Source organism: Schistocerca cancellata, chromosome 2 (genome assembly GCF_023864275.1).
Source record: "Schistocerca cancellata isolate TAMUIC-IGC-003103 chromosome 2, iqSchCanc2.1, whole genome shotgun sequence".
In the NCBI taxonomy this organism is placed as follows: domain Eukaryota; kingdom Metazoa; phylum Arthropoda; class Insecta; order Orthoptera; family Acrididae; genus Schistocerca; species Schistocerca cancellata.
The window spans coordinates 396,910,513-396,930,628 of record NC_064627.1 but is presented as its reverse complement, the minus strand read 5'-3'; the positions used below and the strand labels follow the sequence as shown (position 1 = coordinate 396,930,628).

General features: G+C 44.1%; 1 protein-coding gene across 2 annotated transcripts in view; it reads right to left on the bottom strand.

Annotated features, from left to right (window-relative positions):
• LOC126161821 (zinc finger protein 395) overlaps positions 1 to 20,116 on the bottom strand; it is a 515,999-nt gene that overhangs the window by 135,707 nt on the left and 360,176 nt on the right. For both annotated transcript variants that reach the window (XM_049917923.1, XM_049917924.1), the window contains one exon: positions 11,047 to 11,174. In XM_049917923.1, coding sequence (XP_049773880.1) covers positions 11,047 to 11,174 — 128 coding nt within the window. The remainder of the gene's footprint in view (positions 1 to 11,046; positions 11,175 to 20,116) is intronic.

The window sequence follows — 20,116 nt, the reverse complement described above, 5'->3', positions numbered from 1 at the left end:
GCGAGTATCTTCGAAAGCTAGAATTTTAACCAAGTGACAACACGGCCTGAACACTGTTTAAATCGTATTTTGTAAATAGTGAACTTTTCCTTCATACAAAATCTCTAAACTTATCTAATTATTAAAGCGATATAACACAAACTGAAGAGCCTTTTAACCCAGAATTCAAAGTGATAAAAAATCTCTTTCCACTTTCCACGTTTTATGGCTTCGACACCACGTTTTCTTTTTGCCGGCGTTTGCTTTACTGATGACAGGGTTCGCTAGTGCGACATTCACCCCTGCAGTGACTTTTGCAGCTCTTCACTTATTTTTCGTCACAGTCCTCTTCGCTCAGAGTCTCCCACGATCGCTCAACAGACGCTTTCGTCGGCGTTGTGACTTTAACGGACGACGTATTTTTTGCTTTCCAAGTATGCGGCAGCCATCTTCGATATGGTGCATCTTTGAACACCGAACACTTCGGCTACCTTACGGGCTAGCATCTCTATTTATGTTCAACCATGCTTTCCTCGCAGTGTCTCCATATTTTTATCCAACCTGTGTACCATGTTACAATTGGCTACGCCGATGCCCAGTATTTTACCGGCTTGTCCACTGCTACCTTTAATTCTTCAAACTTTACCGTAGTTATTATTCAACGTGTATGACAGACTACTATGCTACGACGAAAATGATATGCCGCGATACTTTGGTGTGTTTTCAAAAATGGTTCAAATGGTTCTGAGCACTATGGGACTTAACATCTATGATAATCAGTCCCCTAGAACTTAGAACTACTTAAACCTAACTAACCTAAGGACAGCACACAACAGCCAGTCATCACGAGGCAGAGAAAATCCCTGACCCCGCCGGGAATCGAACCCGGGAACCCGGGCGCGGGAAGCGAGAACGCTACCGCACGACCACGAGCTGCGGACATTGGTGCGTTTTCGATCCTCGTATCTCCAAGATACATTAGTAACGCTATGGCTATCACGGTTGACCGCTTCTGACTAGTAAAGCCAAATACGACACCACATCCCTGTAATTACGATGGCACACCCGACTTAGTATGGTAATTATTTTCTGCACGTCACTGTCCAGTCACTGAAAAGACGGTGCTATTAAATCAAAGGTGTTACTACAGAAGCAGCGGTTTTCCGACGCGTGCAGAATGACATGGCACCGTGTGGCCCGCGACCACGCAGCGTTACGGTAAAGAACCACCAAGCCGCGTCCCAAACGCGGAAGTATGTACTTCGCCGGCTACCAGAATAAACGTGGCACGCCGCCAGGATGGGGCTCGCTTTCTCCACAGGACTCGGAGCGTGCAGTAAGCTAGTCGGCGAGGTGCTGTCTCCCGGAAGTCGGCTACGGATTTGTCACAACACCTCCGCCTGCCGTGTTGAGTGCTTTTCTATGTGCTTTCAATTGTCTCGCCGTCCTCCTTACTTACAGTAGTACTGGTCATTTTCTCTGGAGAGAGTTAGTGGCAGCTCCGTGTTTTAAGTATCCAGACATACCAGCGCTGGTTACTGCCAGCTTGTTAATGTGACCGCTGTGGCCTGGGAGGAAGTAACAATGAGTCATGAATTGCAAGTCACTTCACGTCCCGAATGCCATTTATTACATACTCGGAAAAAATTAGTACAGTTAAGAAGCACCTGTTAAGTAATGTATTCTATACACTGAAGGATTACTTATATAGCTGAGAGTAGGGATTTGGTAAAATATGTATCACAAATGAATAATAATGACAAATTATGTATCATTCCACCCCACGCCACCACACTGTACGTTTCCCTTGATTTTTTTTTCCTTTTCTGGAAAGACTTACATCCAAAACTAAGTAAAGTATGATAGTAACACCTTATCCTCTTTCTGAGCTAAGCGTTTCACTCGTTAAAGAAGGATACTGACTCAGTTTCTCAGGCTACCAAATGGAAAGTTGCGGTACACAAAAACGCCCAGATCTCAGCTAATACAGCACATAATGTGTGCAGCGTCAGAGTGGGAAATAAACAATGTAGCAATAAACCCTTTACAATATGGCTCAAATGGCTCTGAGCACTATGGGACTTAACTACTGAGGTCATCAGTCCCCTAGAACTTAGAACTACTTAAACCTAACTAACCTAAGGACATCACAAACATCCATGCCCGAGGCAGGATACGAACCTGCAACCGGAGCGCCGGGCTACAAAAACAAGCAATTTTATACGACGGGCATATTTAACAAGTTGCACGTTCAAGTGGCACCATTCAGGCTTCGCTTATTCGTAGACTTTATGACGACCAGAAGAAGACACATCATGTTATATCACAGTTGATCACAATTCATTATGTGTGCATAATTTATATGTGTCCCTGAGAGTGGTGCTTGTCAGTCGTGTTACAGTGGAAAACAACCGTCGTTTAGGGGAAAAATTGGTGTTATACCAAAAGCAATTAATTTTAACAAGAATTACAGCCAGTTTATCCGCTTAAGGCAGCTGTCAACTGTTCAAAGAGACATGGAAGAAAGGAAGATCAGGGTTTCACGTTCCGTGGACGGCGAAGCCGTTAGAGATGAAGCAGATGGTCGGATTGGAGGAGGATGAGGAAGGAAATGAGCCGTGGCGTTTTCAAAGAAACCATCCCTTAATTTGCCATGAGCGATTTAGAAAATAAACGGGGAACCTGAATGTGAATGGCCGGTAGGGGATTTGGATCTGTCGCACTCCAGAATGCAGAGTTGTTTGTGGTAGGATGTTTGTGACATTCCACACCACAACGCCAGTTACAGTAACTGCACGATGGAGCTTTTTTACAGATGCATCACTACCTGCAGCTCATATTATGGCTTCCTTACTTCTGCATGTATTCTGCAAAACTAAAAAGGAAAAAATACAGCAGATGTTAATACCTAAATGTGCCCGCAAAAATAGAGCAAAGCAAAGTGAGAAGTAAACTGTAGTTTAGGCCAATGATCTAGGAAGCGGTTAAGAGCGTCTCTCCCATGTGGCCATACCATGAACGTATCGTCGAACTAACTCCAAAAGCAGGCAAGTTTTAAAAACGCCGTCCTCAGTGCCGTGTCTTCAAAATCTTCCATAAATAAATTGGCAACTGTTGGGAATAATGAACTCCCCATAGCCACTCCGTCAGTTTGTTGAAGAAACTTGTCATTCTATAAAAAGTACGTCACGTCAGCACATGGCGACAAAACTTAGTCGTTTCCTTGTCCAGTTTTTCACCAATTAACTGCAAGGATTTGCTTGTCACAGCTTTGTCGTGAGGTCGCTTTTCATCCGGGTTCCTCTTGAGGACTCCTGGTACACTGAGTACTGTGTTCGGCGTGTGACATACTCAGATCACGAGTGGGCAGAAGTGTACTTCATACAAAGTAAGGCGGACAGCAATGTTGCGCTGACTCGTCCTTTGTCCCAGGAGAGGTACCCACAGTAAAGATGTCCAAATCGGAGGATATTTGAACGTTGCCTTCGTCGTTTGTGATACTTGGGAAGTTTTTATCTCCTGGTTTGCAGAGGTGACAACCAAGAACTTCAACTCCAGACAGTGAGAAGGAGATTCTGAAGTCTGTACATGCGATTCCTATCAGCACACGAAGGTTAGCGTTGCAAGCGAATGTTCCTCATTCGACAGTTGTTCCTTATAATTCACAACGTGTACAAGGCCTATCACCAGCACAACACACACTACGAGTTAAATTCTGCCAACGGTTCTTGCAGCAGCAGACTACAAATGCGAGCTTTCCTGCCTTAATACTATTCACAGATGAAATGCAGTTCACAAAAGATGGCAAGAACCAGACACAAACGGACAAATACTGTAACGAATTTTTTTGTTGTCTTCACAAGGGGGAACACATACCTGCAACTAACATGTAAACCCTGTATAGATGCGGCAGGGCTGTAACTGGCCACACTACAGCATCGGGAGAGACCGTGGTTTGTACTCTCTTCACTCTCGTGACCCGATGTCGGTGTAGGCGTAACATTTAAGACACGCGTACTAGTGTCAAGAACACGATTGTGGACTGACCTCAACACGTTGTATATTGCCTCAGCCTCTCACTCCACCGACACAGTTTCTCTGTCTTTGACTCTTTCCTAAACGGTAATAGGGAAGACGAATGGAATATTCCAGAATTTGAAACAGCTGCTAGCATGAGTTTCTTGGAAGTAGATACCTTAGGGGTTGCGAAGCAACTCAAATCGCTTGATACGGGCAAGTCTTCAGGTCCACATTGTATACCGATTAGGTTCCTTTCAGATTACGCTGATACAATAGCTCCCTACTTAGCAATTATATACAACCGCTCGCTCACCGATAGATCTGTACCCACAGATTGGAAAATTGTGCAGGTCGCACCAGTGTTTAAGGAGGGTAGTAGGAGTAATCCATCGAACTACAGACCTATATCATTGACGTCGGTTTGCAGTAGAGTTTTGGAGCATATACTGTATTCGAACATTATGAATCACCTCGAAGGGAACGATCTATTGATACATAATCAGCATGGTTTCAGAAAACATCGTTCTTGTGCAACGCAGCTAGCTCTTTATTCGCACAAAGTAATGGTCGCTATCGACAGGGGATCTCAAGTTGATTCCGTATTTCTAGATTTCCGGAAAGCTTTTGACACCGTTCCTCACAAGCGACTTCTAATCAAACTGCGGGCCTATGGGGTATCGTCTCAGGTGTGCGACTGGATTCGTGATTTCGTGTCAGGAAGGTTGCAGTTCGTAGTAATAGACGGCAAATCATCGAGTAAAACTGAAGTGATACCAGGTGTTCCCCAGGGAAGCGTCCTGGGACCTCTGCTGTTCCTCATCTATATAAATGACCTGGGTGACAATCTGAGCAGTTCTTTTAGGTTGTTCGCAGATGATGCTGTAATTTACTGTCTAGTAAGATCATCCAAAGACTAGTATCAGTTGCAAAGCGATTGAGAAAAGATTGCTATATAGTGTGGCAGGTGGCAGTTGACGCTAAATAACGAAAAGTGTGAGGTGATCCACATGAGTTCCAAAAGAAATCCGTTGGAATTCGATTACTCGATGAATAGTACAATTCTCAAGGCTGTCAATTCAACTAAGTACCTGGGTGTTAAAATTACGAACAACTTCAGTTGGAAAGACCACATAGATAATATTGTGGGGAAGGCGAGCCAAAGGTTGCGTTTCATTGGCAGGACACTTAGAAGATGCAACAAGTCCACTAAAGAGACAGCTTACACTACACTCGTTCGTCCTCTGTTAGAATATTGCTGCGCGGTGTGGGATCCTTACCAGGTGGGATTGACGGAGAACATCGAAAGGGTGCAAAAAAGGGCAGCTCGTTTTGTATTATCACGTAGTAGGGAAGAGAGTGTGGCAAATATGATACGCGAGTTGGGATGGAAGTCATTAAAGCAAAGACGTTTTTCGTCGCGGCGAGATCTATTTACGAAATTCCAGTGACCAACTTTCTCTTCCGAATGCGAAAATATTTTGTTGAGCCCAACCTACACAGGTAGGAATGATCATCAAAATAAAATAAGAGAAATCAGAGCTCGAACAGAAAGTTTTAGGTGTTCGTTTTTCCCGCGCGCTGTTCGGGAGTGGAATGGTAGAGAGATGAACCCTCTGCCAAGCACTTAAATGTGAATTGCAGAGTAATCATGTAGATGTAGATGTAGAATAGCACACTTTGCCGAAAATCCCGCATTTGAAATGGCCCTGCAGCAGAAAACCATTCTCTTTATTACCTCTCACGTTTGTTCTATGCAATTCAAGAATACTTTGCTGAGAACACAAGCAATCGAAAGAATCATTCATTACTTTCACTCCTCCGCAAAGAGACGCAATCAGCGCGACGTTTAATTTTCTTTCCGGCTGTTACTGCTGCTAGAGATTCAGCAGCTGCTAACATGGGCGTCTGTTTGTTGTGTTGGGGCAGCTCGACACCACCCCGTGGAGGTGCGCGCATGCGCAGTCAGGTCACGCCGTGGAAGGCAAGAGAGGGCAGGGCGCACGTGACGGCCGGCACGCCGCCACGCGGCTTTCCCCGCCTGCCGGGCCGGCGAAAGGCGCCGGGCAGCCGCAGCTCCTTGTTGCGTCAGTTTTATGCAGCTCCTCAACTCGATGCTGTATCCTACACACGACGCCGCAGGGGGCCGGCGAAGGAGGGGGAGCGACGTTGCGGTGTACACAGTGTCCGGTCATTAGCTGAAACAGGTGTCGGCAACCTTTAGGTGTCAGCTGGCCGAATTGTCAACAACGGAATATGTTCTGGGTCCTTCACTTTTTAACTGCGTTCTTCCAAAAATTAAACGAACTGGGATTTTCTTGTCTTGTACGAAACAGCATCTCTGTCCACTCTTCATTACAGATCTGCACTCTTTCTCATCTTTCTACGTGTTACAAGTTTTCGGCCGAAACATCGTTTCAAACACAATAATAAAAATAGCGATGATTGAAAATCACCTACAGTTTTACCTAATGGAGAACAGTTGGTGGGAAGTCCGCCCCGGTAGCTGAGTGGTCAGAAGCCGTCTCTCAGTCCCGCGTGTTGTCAGTAATCTTTTCGATGTTGTCGGTCCCTTTGCTTCAGTCCGACCGCTTTGTGCTGTCAACCTGCCTTTGGGTCTAGTTTCTCAAATGGCCTGAACAAACTCAGTCAGGTGAAATGGGCACGAGATCATGTTATGAAGGACCTGACTGTTGCATTCCTTCCTCCATTTATTCCACTCACACGTTCAAATGAATGCAAAACTCAATTACCACAGCCCTTTCCTATTTCGAATATTTTATTTCCTTTTTTTTTATTTGGCATTTGGCAGGAAAAGTACTATACACCCATATATATTACAACACATTTCAAAAATTGGTTACAAATGTGGGCTTAAATATTCATTTTTTGAAAGCAGATTATCTGTATGTTGCCGATAATTTGAGATATCAATACAGACACATACGCGTAAGACGTAACACCCCCATTATTCCGGGGGCGATTGCACGTATCGACAAGCGGTGTTCGGCGAATCATAGCTGACTATGGGGCACATACTTTGGTACATGCACAATAATCACAACGTTTATATTGACCGAGATAATGAGGCATGTACATGATTTTTAAATGGGACGCTGTACTTTTTTTACCATCATTCAAAATGGTTCAAATGGCTCTGAGCACTATGCGACTTAACTTCTGAGGTCATCAGTCGCCTAGAACTTAGAACTAATTAAACCTAACTAACCTAAGGACATCACACACATCCATGCCCGAGGCAGGATTCGAACCTGCGACCGTACCGGTCACGCGGTTCCAGACTGAAGCGCCTTTAACCGCACGGCCACACCGGCCGGCTACCATCATTCGAACGCTCTGGAAAAGACGCGTATAGTGATGTAACGAACGCCGGCACGGTACCTCAGCGTGTTCGGTCAGAGGGTTAGCTGGCCTCTGTAATAAAAAAACTGAGCTAATCGAGCAACAACGAACTTAAACGGGGGATGTCTTACGACGTCCGCCACGAGCAGCTGCAACGAACGAAAACGAACAAAACGAGATTAAAAAAAAAGAAAAAAAAGAAACAAGTGGTCAGCGCGATAGACTGTCAATCCTAAGGGCCCGGGTTCGATTCCCGGCTGGGTCGGAGATTTTCTCCGCTCAGGGACTGAGTGTTGTGTTGTCCTAATCATCATCATTTCACCCTCATCGCCCTGCAAGTCGCCGAAGTGGCGTCAAATCGAAAGACTTGCATCAGGCGAGCGGTCTACCCGACGGGAGGCCCTCGTCACACGCCATTATTATTAGTATTATTATTATTATTATTATTATTGTTAGTTGGTGGGAAGTCACTGCTATCCGAAGAGGAGGCGCATCTACGGGTTGACCTCGTCTTATATGCGCCACAGTTTATTTTTTTTATTAGACATATCACTAAAGAAGTTACTATGAAACAGATTTTTGTGCCCTGCACTTTGCTCCACAATCTAAATGCTGATTTATTGTTACCAGTTAAACACTTGGCCGCGTTGGAACTTGTAGTATTCTGTTTTTCCCGCCTTCAACGAAGCTATAAACAAAAGCCACAACTAAACTGTGAACAGATTTTAGCTCCTGCGATAAAGTAGGGGAAGGGTTCGGAGTATTCTGTGCATTGTTTTGTCTGTTTCCTTTCGTAGACGGAGACGATGCCAGAGAAGTTAGTTCTAATTCGTCACTGAAAGCAGTAAAACGCTTTTTCTCGAGTGGTCTAGCACTGTCAGATAACCACATCTACAAGAACGAGATAAAAAAACGGTTGCGTACTTAACATGACTAAGAGAAAAAACATATTTAAAGGCAAGTGAACAGTCGAAATAATGTCATGATCTAAGGAAAACAGCAGTACACTAACGTTATTTGAAAAGTTATTCTCTGCCTTCTGCGTGTTATTAATACAAAAGAAAATTATGATTCCAGAGATACATTCACAGAGGACTAGCGAAGTAGTTTTTGTTGCGGTATTACAAGTCTCAAGTCAGAGGCGACACGGTACATAACTATAAAACGAAAATTGTGGTGAAACGTGTGTCCAAGCCACAGATACTTGACAAGGCGCGTAATTCACCGATGAGCAGGAGGAAATGCCATTCTAAATACACAAACAACGACGAATACACTTTTGACAAACAAATAAAAACCAGCCACAGCTCAAGAAAGCCAAATGCACCAGTAATGAGACGGTGTACTAATTTAGACCTGTGGCTGATTTTGGTTGGCAGCCACAGGACATGCACAACAACGCAAACAAAAGGAGAAATAAAAGGAAAACACTGAGGGTGCCGCAACTGTGGTGAGACGCGTCTGGTTTTTACAGTAAAATAATAATTGTGTACTTGCAAAAAGACAGATCCTCTTTCATTCATTATCGCAACTGTATAATGCAGATGGAACAAATAAAATAATACGAAAAACTTAAGGTAGTAAAACAAAAAAAGAGAGAGAGAAAGGAAGGAATACCACAAAGTACTATCTCCTGCTTCTAACAGGTTGTTTGTAAATTTATTTTCTTATACGGGAAAACATACAAAGTTCAGGCATCTTTATCAAACCAATGATGGCTCTGCGGGCGCAAGGAATAGTTTCCAACAGCTGAACTTATTGTTTCTTTTTTATCTTTTTTTTTGTTTTCGTTACGTGGGACCACCTGGAAAAACAGGACCGGTCACGGAACTAGTGACTATCAGTCGAGTGTATTATTTATTGACCTCTCGGTTCCCTCATATATACTCAGAACTCGACAACCTCCAGGCAGGTAATGTGTTTCTTCAGCTGCTGCTAACATTTGTGATCAAAAGGACAATGTAGCGCAACACAACTGGTAGGCACACTTAATATTTCAACGTATGAAGCAATTTCGGTTCCTATTGTGCACAACAGTTAAGCGTTCTTTGCCTCATTACTGTTTTTAGCTTCCTAACTACGACTAGCTCATGGGAATGTCCTAACAGTTGATACTTTACAACTTGTTCTATGTGTCGAGCAAAAATTTTGGTATGTGTAAATATCTACAGAAAAAAGGAAGTAGGACTAGAATTCAACGTCCACTCAATTATCAGGTCATTAGAAACGTGAGTCTGATGTTAGGAACGAATAAGAATAGAGAAGGAAATCGCCCGTATCCTCTTTAAACGAGCATCCGGGTATCCGTGTTAAGCTATTTAGGGAAACGTCGGAAAATCTAGATCTGGATTGTCATACGTGGAGTAGGAAAAACGCTCCTCCCAAATGCTAGAGACAAGATTTTTGTTGTATGTTCAGTTCTCTCTCTATCTGCTGCGACACTGAAGTGCTTTGGTATCTTTCGTCGACGACGCACTTAACGATGTTCGAGAGCGCTCGGTATAAACACACTCATCTGTTAATTTGCGTTGCTTGTATTGTAGTGAATGGCAAAGAGAGGCAGGACCTGTCAGAATCCGCAATTCCGTCGCCAGGTTCGACGAGGAAATCTTGTTTTTGTTGAAATCCGTGGGGAATACCTTTAGCTGTCTTTTGTTCCCCCCCAATTCTTCTACTCTCTTACCTTATTAGCTTTTCTTTTTCATTAATTGTCTTATGCTTATAGCGGTAATTTCACGTTAAAGAAATGGCTCTACGCCCCCCTCTATTTGGTAATGCTGGTTAAAATATGAATATTTTCCAAAGCACTGAGATCAACTGAAAGTAGTTGACAGTCATTAGAAATTTATTACTAACCGTTTTCGCCAGTTTGCCCTCATTTGTTTCTATTTATGTTGTACACTTACGATCTATTCCACAGATATAACTTGTTTACTTTCAGCCAAAGACCACACTGTACTAGTTTTGTTGTTGTATTAAAGCTTCACTTGTTAGCATACGCTGTATTGCTTTTTATCTTTAACATGGCATTATCTTTGCCTGTTTTCCGTGTACTCGTTGACTTGTTTTCGTCTGTTGGTTTGTTATTGACTTTCGATGTGAATAAGCCTTCTGGTGACAACTGCTCCCTGCGGTTATTACATTGCTGACAATTGGCTACAGTTAGCCCGCAACAGCATCTTGTTATCGTTTATATTATGGTCTAACATTCCTGCCATTTATGTCTGCTAAGAACGATGTTTATAATCTTACAGTAACTTGTCTAATTGTACCATCTCTAACGTTTTGTATTTCCTCGTTTAGGCTAAGCTTGAAAATAGCCTATGTTCGACACCAGTAGCACTGTGCAAAATAAGAGAGAGATGGAGGTTTTCATCTGTCGGTTTGTTATTGACTTTCGATGTGAATTAGCCTTCTGGTGACAAAGTATATTTAGCAGCTGATTCTCCCCACCTATATGCATACATAAATGTGGTTTTCATGCAGCTCTTTAGTAAGCAACTGAAAACTGATTCGGTTTATAACTTTGTGTTAGTTTTTCTAAATGGATTTCTGTCATGCGATGATCTGTTTGAGTTTTTCACAGTCGTCCTCGACTGTCTGTAACGTCCTCACGGTTAGAGCCCTCATACCTGCGATAAAGACGAACAAGGTCGGCGGGAAAGTGAGAGAGGAAGAGGTACCCACCTCTCATCTTGGGCGAGTGCGGGCTGCAGGAGAGCCTCATGAGCACCAGCGCGGCCATGCACTCGTCCATGAAGTCCAGGTCCTTGGCGTCGTCGGCGTGCGACATGCTGGGCCGTCTCTTCCGCGTTCTGCAACAAGCAGGCCAGGCCGTCAGCTGTGGGCGCGACAGTGGAAGCAGCGCGGCGGCATCGCTCAAGGATAAGTGAGTTATTCTATTGCTAGGGCACAACACAGAATCCAGGACTGAACGGAGAACAAAGAAGGAAACGGTAGTGCGAGAGCAAAGCAGCCAAGCAAACACATCCTTCCTCCAGTCTGATTGCAGCATTGATGACTGTCGACGAAACTGGATGCTCTTTGAATCCAGAGACATTTCAGTGGCTAGCGACAAAGCATTTTAAACGGCAGCTGCTTACATCAATAAGCAAGTTATTTGTAAAACATTATTTTACGCTAGGGATAAAGCGAATAAGGTGGCGCTGTTTTAAAGAGACTGGACTTGTATTCGGGAGATGGAGGCTCAGATCTCCATCCGACCATCCTGTTTTGCGTTTTCCGTGGTCTCCCTAAGTTACCTCATGCAAATGCCAGCACGGTTCCTGCTACCAGGTCAGGGTCTACTATCTGTCCCACGTGATGGTCCACTCGTATCAGCAGTCCGTGCTCCTTTCTTAATCCCTCTAGGTAACAGAGCTAGGGCGATGTAGAAAAATGTCGCAGATCGACAGAATTATGGTACAATTTGGGAGATAAACGTTTTATTAATCTTTTCTAAACATATTTAGTAATACAACACGCCGTCGTGCTGAAATTCGAGTCGCTGCGGGAAAAAATACACTATGTGATCAAAAGTATCCGGACACATGGCTGAAATGACTTACAAGTTCGTGGCGCCCTCCATCGGTAATGCTGGAATTCAATACGTGTTGGCCCACCGTTAGCCTTGATAATGGTTTCCACTCTCACAGGCATACATTCAGTCAAGTGCTGGAAGGTCAGGACTCTGGTAGGCCAGTCCATAACAGACACGTTATCGTCGTGTAACCACTCAGCCACAGGCTGTGCATTATGAACAGGTGGCCGGCCGCGGTGGTCTAGCGGTTCTAGGCGCTCAGCCCGGAACCGCGCGACTGCTACGGTCGCAGGTTCGAATCCTGCCTCGGGCATGGATGTGTGTGATGTCCTTAGGTTAGTTAGGTTTAAGTAGTTATAAGTTCTAGGGGACTGATGACCACAGATGTTAAGTCCCATAGTGCTCAGAGCCATTTGAACCATATGAACAGGTGGTCGATCGTGTTGAAAGATGCAAACGTCATCCCCAAATTGCTCTTCAACAGTGCGAAGCAAGGAGGTGCTTAAAACATCTATTTAGGCCAGGGCTGTAATAATGACACGCAAAACAACAAGGGGTGCAAGCCCCCTCCACGAATAACTCGACCACTCCCTAACACCATGCCTCCGAATTTTAGTGTTGGCACTGCACACGCTGGCAGATGACTGTCACCGGGCATACGCCATACCCACACCCTGCCATAGGATCGCCACATTGTGTACCATGATTCGTCACTGCACACAACGTTTTTCCACTGTTCAAGTGTCCAATGTTTACGCTCCTTACACCAAGCAAGGCGTCGTTTGGCATTTACCAGCGTGGCTTATGAGCAGCCGCTCGGCCATGAAATCTACGTTTTCTCACTTCCCACCTAACTGTCACAGTACTTGCAATGGATCCTAATGCAGTTTGGAATTCCTATGTGATGGTCTGGATAGATGGCTGCCTGTTACACATTACGAACCTCTTCAACTGTCGGCCGTCTCTGTTAACGAACAGACGAGGTCGGCCTGTACGCTTTTGTGCTGTTCGTGTCCCTTCCACTTCACGATCACATTGGAAACAGTGGACCTAGGGATGTTTAGGAGTGTACAAATCTCGCGTACAGACGCACGACCCAAGTATTCCCAATTACCTGACCACGTTCGAAGTTCGCGAGTTCCGCGGAGCGCCCCAATCTGCTCTCTCACGATGTATAATGACTAGTGAGGTCACTGATATGGAGTACCTGGCAGTAGGTGGCAGCACTATGCATCTAATATGAAAAACGTATGTTTCGGGGGGGGGGGTGTCCGGTTACTTTTGATCACATAGTGCACCCGGCCGTAGCGGCATGCGCGGGGTGACATCTTAACAACGGCGAGGAGCGTCCGGCCGTCACCACCATTTATTGAAGATCTTAGCTGAACTCTCTAAAAACGCCAGTCTTTGATTAATATTCATATGAGACTGATATTACGCTTTTCGTTGCGCCAGACCAGATTGTTTGAACAAAACTGTCGTCAGTTGCACCTGAATTCTTTAAAAGCTAACTAGGGATGACGAGGCGTATTGCTTGTAATAGTTTGCGAATACGTGTCCCAAGTAGCTCCGAAATAGTACTTTTATTTCGTGAGTATATTTGAGTGATAATGCTGAAGTGTAATGATTAACTTGTGCACAATATTTATTAATCTGAAGAATATGACGTGAACTTTTACTTAGGGAAAAGCTTTAAATAAATACAGTCAGACGCACATTTAGGACCGTCGACAGTTTAACCATCATTCGAGGTGTTTTTTTGGGGATGGACGTTTCGCCTGAGCCAGAACTTCAGATTTAGTCAAGCGGTCAGCAACGGAGTCTGGAACAGATAGCAGTTAGACGCACGTTTCCAGCTAACCACACTAAATAAGAGGAACACCACACTACCACTTGTCAAATTACACCTGTTCTAAGTATACACATGCCTGCATATATGAATTACGCTTCTTGGTTCTTGAACTGTAATACCATGTCATTTCGAATTTCACTGTAAAACTGACCAACAAATTAATAAAACTACTACTATTACTACCACTAATACTACATCGGAGAAGAGTTACCTAAGGTATGTAAGTTCGCTGGGGCAGTATGACAACATCAAATGACAGCTTCGATTCATTGGAAAAATTCAGTATTACTGCAAAAGAAATTGCTGCAAAAAGATCTGTGCGGTCAATACTAGAATACTGCTGACGTGTATGAGGTATGACTCAAATGAGACTAACAGGTGACGTGGACAAACAAGGACGGCGCGATTGGCGACAGGCTTGTCTGGCTGGCGAGAGGACGAAACGGAAGTGCACAGAAACCTTAACCAGCACACACTGTGAAAGGGGAGCCGTGTATCCCTAGAGGACCAGCTGCAAAAATTCCAAGAACCAGCTTTCAGGGTGGAAACTACCCACTGATTCTTTTCCCGCCTACGTACCGACCCCGCAGAGATCGTGAAGATAAAATTACACTTAATAACAGTTCGTGCAGAGCAGCACAAGCAATAATTCTTCCCACGTTCCATTCATGAATGCGACGACAAGCAGTCTTAATGTACGGAAGGGGAGGGAGGTACCTCTACCTTACACTTTTCAATGTATGCACGTAGAGCTGTGTTCCTCGATGCTCGGGGCCTAAGCGTCGAAAACCTTGGGATTGCCGACTGTGATGGTGGAGGCCTCCCTGTCAGAAGGTAACTGAGACCCCAGCCAGGGGATTACAGTGAAGCCCCCAGCGCTCACTGACAGCAGTAGGGTCGCTCCTTACCAGGGAAATATGATACACTTCAATCTAGCTCAGTGTCACCAACGGGTGAATGGTGCCAAAGCAACCGATACTTCGGACCAAAGCTTTCACAAATTCGGCCGCCACGTGGCACAATTTGCGCTAAGTTTGTCAAAAGGGTGACTGCTAACCAGTAACGCTATTCTGATATTGAAAGTTTTCCTGTGCAAGCACACATCACGACTACTGATGCTTCAAATCTTGCGTGAATCGCTCTATAGAACTTCTGTGGGGACAAACGCTTACTATTTCGAAGATCTATGACTCCAAATATTTCTCCGTGATTGGGGTGCAGAGCAACTCGTGCACATAAGAAGGTAACTTTGAACCTCTGAATCTCGTTAACGGATAATTATTATACAAAAAATATGTTTTTAGTTACTACCTATCCATAACACTTGATCCTTATCTCTGTGATCAATTGAACTCGCGACATGACCTCTCCGCCCCCGAAAACTCACATTTTCGCCCGCTGCTCTTGGGAACTTATTGGTCTGCAAACAGCCAGATGTAACAGTCATTTATATAAGAAAAGTGCAGTGTCGAGGGTGACCGATCCTCCGGATAGTTTCTTAGCTTAGCTGTAGGGAGCAGAGTCAGAAGGTTTCCAACTGGTGTCGCGGCCAGTTCTGGCTGTCCGCCGCTATCTCCGTATCTGCGGTTTTCCTGTTTTTCCATTCTGCGATGGGTGTCGCCCTCGCATCTGCCACAGTACCCCCTGTGTGTGCGTGTGTCGAAGTATATAAATAAACTATGAAAACTTTACTGATATACAGAATTCATTTTATATGAGCAGCACACCATGCTGCAAAAGGAAAAAAAAAAGGGAACCAGCGGAAAAATGCTTCTACCGGGGCTCAAAAAAACGCGACTGAGAGAAAAGTGGGGAACCAGTTGCTTCAATCCTCATTCCGCCTTCCTCACCAAAAATTTTGCATACGTGCATATTCGTTCTTTTTTTTTTTTAGCGGAGAGTGACGGTGGAAGAGAGAGGAGACAGTGGCAAAGGGAGAGAAAAAGAGAGGAGACAAAGATGAAGGTAGACAGAAAGTGGCACTGAAAGAGAAAGAGAGAAGGATGAAGACAAAAGACAACAACAACGAGATTCAAAAAGGGGAGATATTGGTGACCGGTGACAAATGGTTCAAATGGCTCTGAGTACTATGGGACTCAACATCTGAGGTCATCAGTCCCCTAGAACTTAGAACTACTTAAACCTAACTAACCTAAGGACATCACACACATCCATGTATGAGGCAGGATTCGAACCTGCGACCGTAGCGGTCACGCGTTTCCAGACTGAAGCGCCCAGAACCGCACGGCCACTAGCGGCCGGCTGATCGGTGACAGACAATGGCAGTAAAACAACAACAGGGATGGATTAATACAGAAGCAGTGGGAGCAAAAGAGAGGGGAGACAGTCGAAATGAAAATACAGATATAAAGGCTTGTGGGCTCTGGACCCTCCTAGATTGGCGAACTTTGACACATAGTAATGGAGGATGGCGCATTTTGGAACGAAATTTTAAACACGTGCCCACAGGGGAAAAAATAAGTTGGAACCCCCCAACCCCTCTTTCTTGTTACCATGATGCCTCAAAATCCTACATTATCGGCAGTCGTTATTTGGTATTTCTGGATTGAAAAATTGAAAGGCTTTCGTGGCCACTTGTTGACAAAATGCCTATTGGCTTCTGTCTCGGGTTCTTCGGCCGACGTTCATCTGATGATTTTACTGACGTTTCGCCAGCACGAGTGGCTGGCATTGTCAAAGCTTCCAGCACGAGTGGCTGGCATTGTCAACGCTTCACCTTCCACTGTTTGGGGTGAACTGGATTGTATATCGGCTCGTCAGTTTGCTTGGTTAAATCCAGCTCAGATTGCCTGTAAGGCTCCCACTATCTGAGTCCTGCTAAGCCACGTCTGGAGAAAAGTTTAGCCGATGGCAGAAAGATTGGGCATTAGCTAAAAGGGCTTAATTCATAAGCATTTGCCATGAGGTGCTGACATCGACCCCTCGGCAGCCGTGTGTGACAACACACATCGAAAAAGAGTGTTCTCGGCCGATGATAGTAACAGGAAGGAACTGCATCACGATTATGTTTCAGTGTTCCGCAGATGTAGAGGAGGACTACTTTCGCCGAGTAAACTCTTTGATCATCTACATGAGATCCTAAATTTGAACTCCGCAAGCAACGTTACGGATGGCGGAGGAGACCCTCCGTAACGCTATGCCTTGTTTCAATCGCAGACGGTGCGTGGGAATAATTGCCGATAAACCTCCGTATGAACTCTTCTTTCTCTGATTTTCTCGTCTTGATCATTATGTGAGACGTATGTAGGAGGAAGAAATGTGCATCCCGACTTTTGTCCAAAGGTACACTCTCGGAATTTCAAATGTCAGTCACTCCGTGTTACACAATGTCTGTGCTTGTAGCCACTGCAACTGCTAGTATTTGTTGAATATCTCCGTACAGCCCTCGCGTTTCTTGAACGATCCCGCGACGAAACGCGCTGATCTTAGCTGAACCTTCCGTATACCTTGTATTAATCCAACCTGACAGGAGTCCCAGACTGATCAGCAATACCCAAGAATCGATGTTACATGTATTTTGTAGGCCACATTTTTCCCTAGACGAATTAGTGACTTTAGTACAGTCAGTTTAATGTGGTGATTACTTCAAGGTATTTTGTGGCAGTTACTCTTTCCAGTGATTTTTCACCAGTAGCGTTGTCTGACAGTAACGGATCTCTTCACTTACTTATCCGCAATAAAGAAGATAAAGTTGTCATCAACCGAAAGATCGACTTCAACACCATAGCTCTTTACTAGGCATGATCGTAGTGGACGTGGCAGTTCGTTGTTTATCTCAGACTTTAAGCTAAGTTCCTAGCCAGGTATAGGGGGATCTAAAGGTTAACATACCACTCCAAAACCGAGATCGCTAGCGCTTGCCTGTGCGGTCGCGCTCTGGGTTTCATCTACAATAACACAGATGTAACGCGACACGGTTCAGGCACCCACCACATTCATCCACAAGACACAGATACACACCTGACACTTAAAAAAAGAGAGGCAACTGCAGACCACCTCTGCTAGGACTTGGCGTACAACGGCGATGCTTAACTTTTGCATCCGCTCCTCTATGCTCATTTCCTGAGTATGAGACTACTTTGACTTTTCATGGTTTAATGAAGATTACGGGACACGGTGTAACTCGGCATTTGTCACGTTATCAAACATTGTCAGAGGTGAAAGAAATAATAAGTGAAAAATAAAAATCATAGCACTGACCAGAGATAGAACGCGAGAGCTCTTGACCCATACTTCGTTACGCGCTTTATGTTACATTTATTTTTTCAAACAGTAGTTTTCTATAGTCGATATGTTAAAACCCCACAGAGGTTCTAAGTACAAGCACTGTTATCTTTGGTTGTCTGTACTACTGTCGTTGCAGTACAGTAGCCATTCTAAGAGAAGATAGTGGAAAAATTGACTGTAGGTAACGTCTATGGGTTCTGAAATAGCTTGCAGAGCATAGAGAGAAAATTGCAGGGGATTATTAACTGTGACTTACGAGTCGGTGAATATTAATTGGAAAAGTGAAGATTATGAGGTAAAGGTGTTGATGCATTGCTTGAATATTTTTATTGGTATGGGTACTTGGCTTACTCTTCAGACGAGAATAAGTTATCAGTTCACATGGCTTGCACTCAGATGTTACATATTTACCACTCCTTTACCACGTCTGTAGTTGATCATTTGGCAGAGTACAATTAGTTACAAAAGATTGTAACAGACAATGAGTTTCAGTTTTTACAATACAGTTTTTTGCAGGTCAGTTTTCCTTAACTCATTTAACAAGTTCAGAATCAACAATCGTTCCCTCAAGAAAGAATTTCATATTTCCTGCTTGGGTGTGTCGCCGCATTGCGCTCTGCGGAACACAGTGGCTAAACTTGAGACATCATCTGTTTAGAATAGCTACACGTCCTTGCACTGCACATGCGCAAGACTTTTCTTTTATTTAGTTTGCTTGTTATGCGCAGCATATTTCATATTCATCACTTAGAACAGTACCAAGTTTGCCACAGATAAGCCACACAAATTTGTTAGGGTCAGTTACAGTGGCATCAAAACATAAGATCATTCAGAGTTAAGTGTTGCTTTCAAAATTCATCATCAGGTCAGTTTAAGCAAAGTTCAGGTTTAATTTCTTATGCGGACAGTTTTATTTTTACTGTGTATGCAGTATTACATTTGCGTGTGCATTATTCTGTGTTTGGAATTTTGTTCAGCCGGACTGTACGTAAATGCTCAGGGCATTTTTATAGAAACATTTTGGTGATATATCCTTTGAAAAGTTGATTAGTAATTTCATGTAGCATTCACTATTGTTAACTTTGTGTGTTGCAATAGCAAGTCACTGTGTCCTCACGCACTGTAGCACTTCACAATAGAACTTCGCAGAACATCGTATTTAATATACTGTAACGTTTTCTAATCACTTTAGAAAAGTTAATTAAAAATACAGTTATACTGTTTCACGTTGTTTTGGCGACTCACTTTATGTGATAGTTTTTCCGCAGTCAGACCATTTGCATTTTTCAGGACTATAACACATATACATATACAGGGTGAAAAGTATTTAAACCGACAAACTCTGGGATGTTGTAGGGTACATCAAAACACATATTTTTCCCTAGTGTCATTTTGTACTATGAGGAGTATTTAAACTGGTAGAGGAAGATTTCTCTAGCGGCAAATTAATTAAACCAACAAACACTTCCATTTTTTATGACCAAGAGACAACACATTAACACAACCCAGTTTCAATTACAGTAGATTTTCAAAAATGCCGCCATTGACACGTAAACAAAGGTTACACCGTCGGATCATGTTGTCTGACACGGGCAAAAACCCCAGGAGCATCCCGAATTGTTGTTGCTGCTGCTGCTGCTACTATCCGGGCAACCAGATCCTCTTCTGATGCAACAGGAATTGCGCAAACAAGGTTGCGCATCTCTCCCCACACAAAAAAGTCCAGAGGAGACATATCTGGGGATCGAGCAGGCCATGGTACAGGACCACCTCTGCCAATCCACTTTTCTGGGAACAGTCGGTCCAAGAATCGTCGCACACGACGACTGAAATGTGCCGGGCCCCGTCATGTTGGAACCACATGCGTTGTCTTGTAGGGAGCGGGACGTCTTCCAGCAATTCTGGCAATGCTCTGGCGAGAAAATTGTAATAGTGCCCGCCATTTAATGGCCTAGGTAGCAGATACGGCCCAATTAAACAGTCCCCAACAACACCGACCCACACATTAACGAAGAAGAGCACTTGATGAGCGGTAGTAACTGTGGCACGTCGGTTATCCTCACTCCAAACGTGCAAATTGTGCATGTTCAAGACTCCATCACGCACAAACGTTGCTT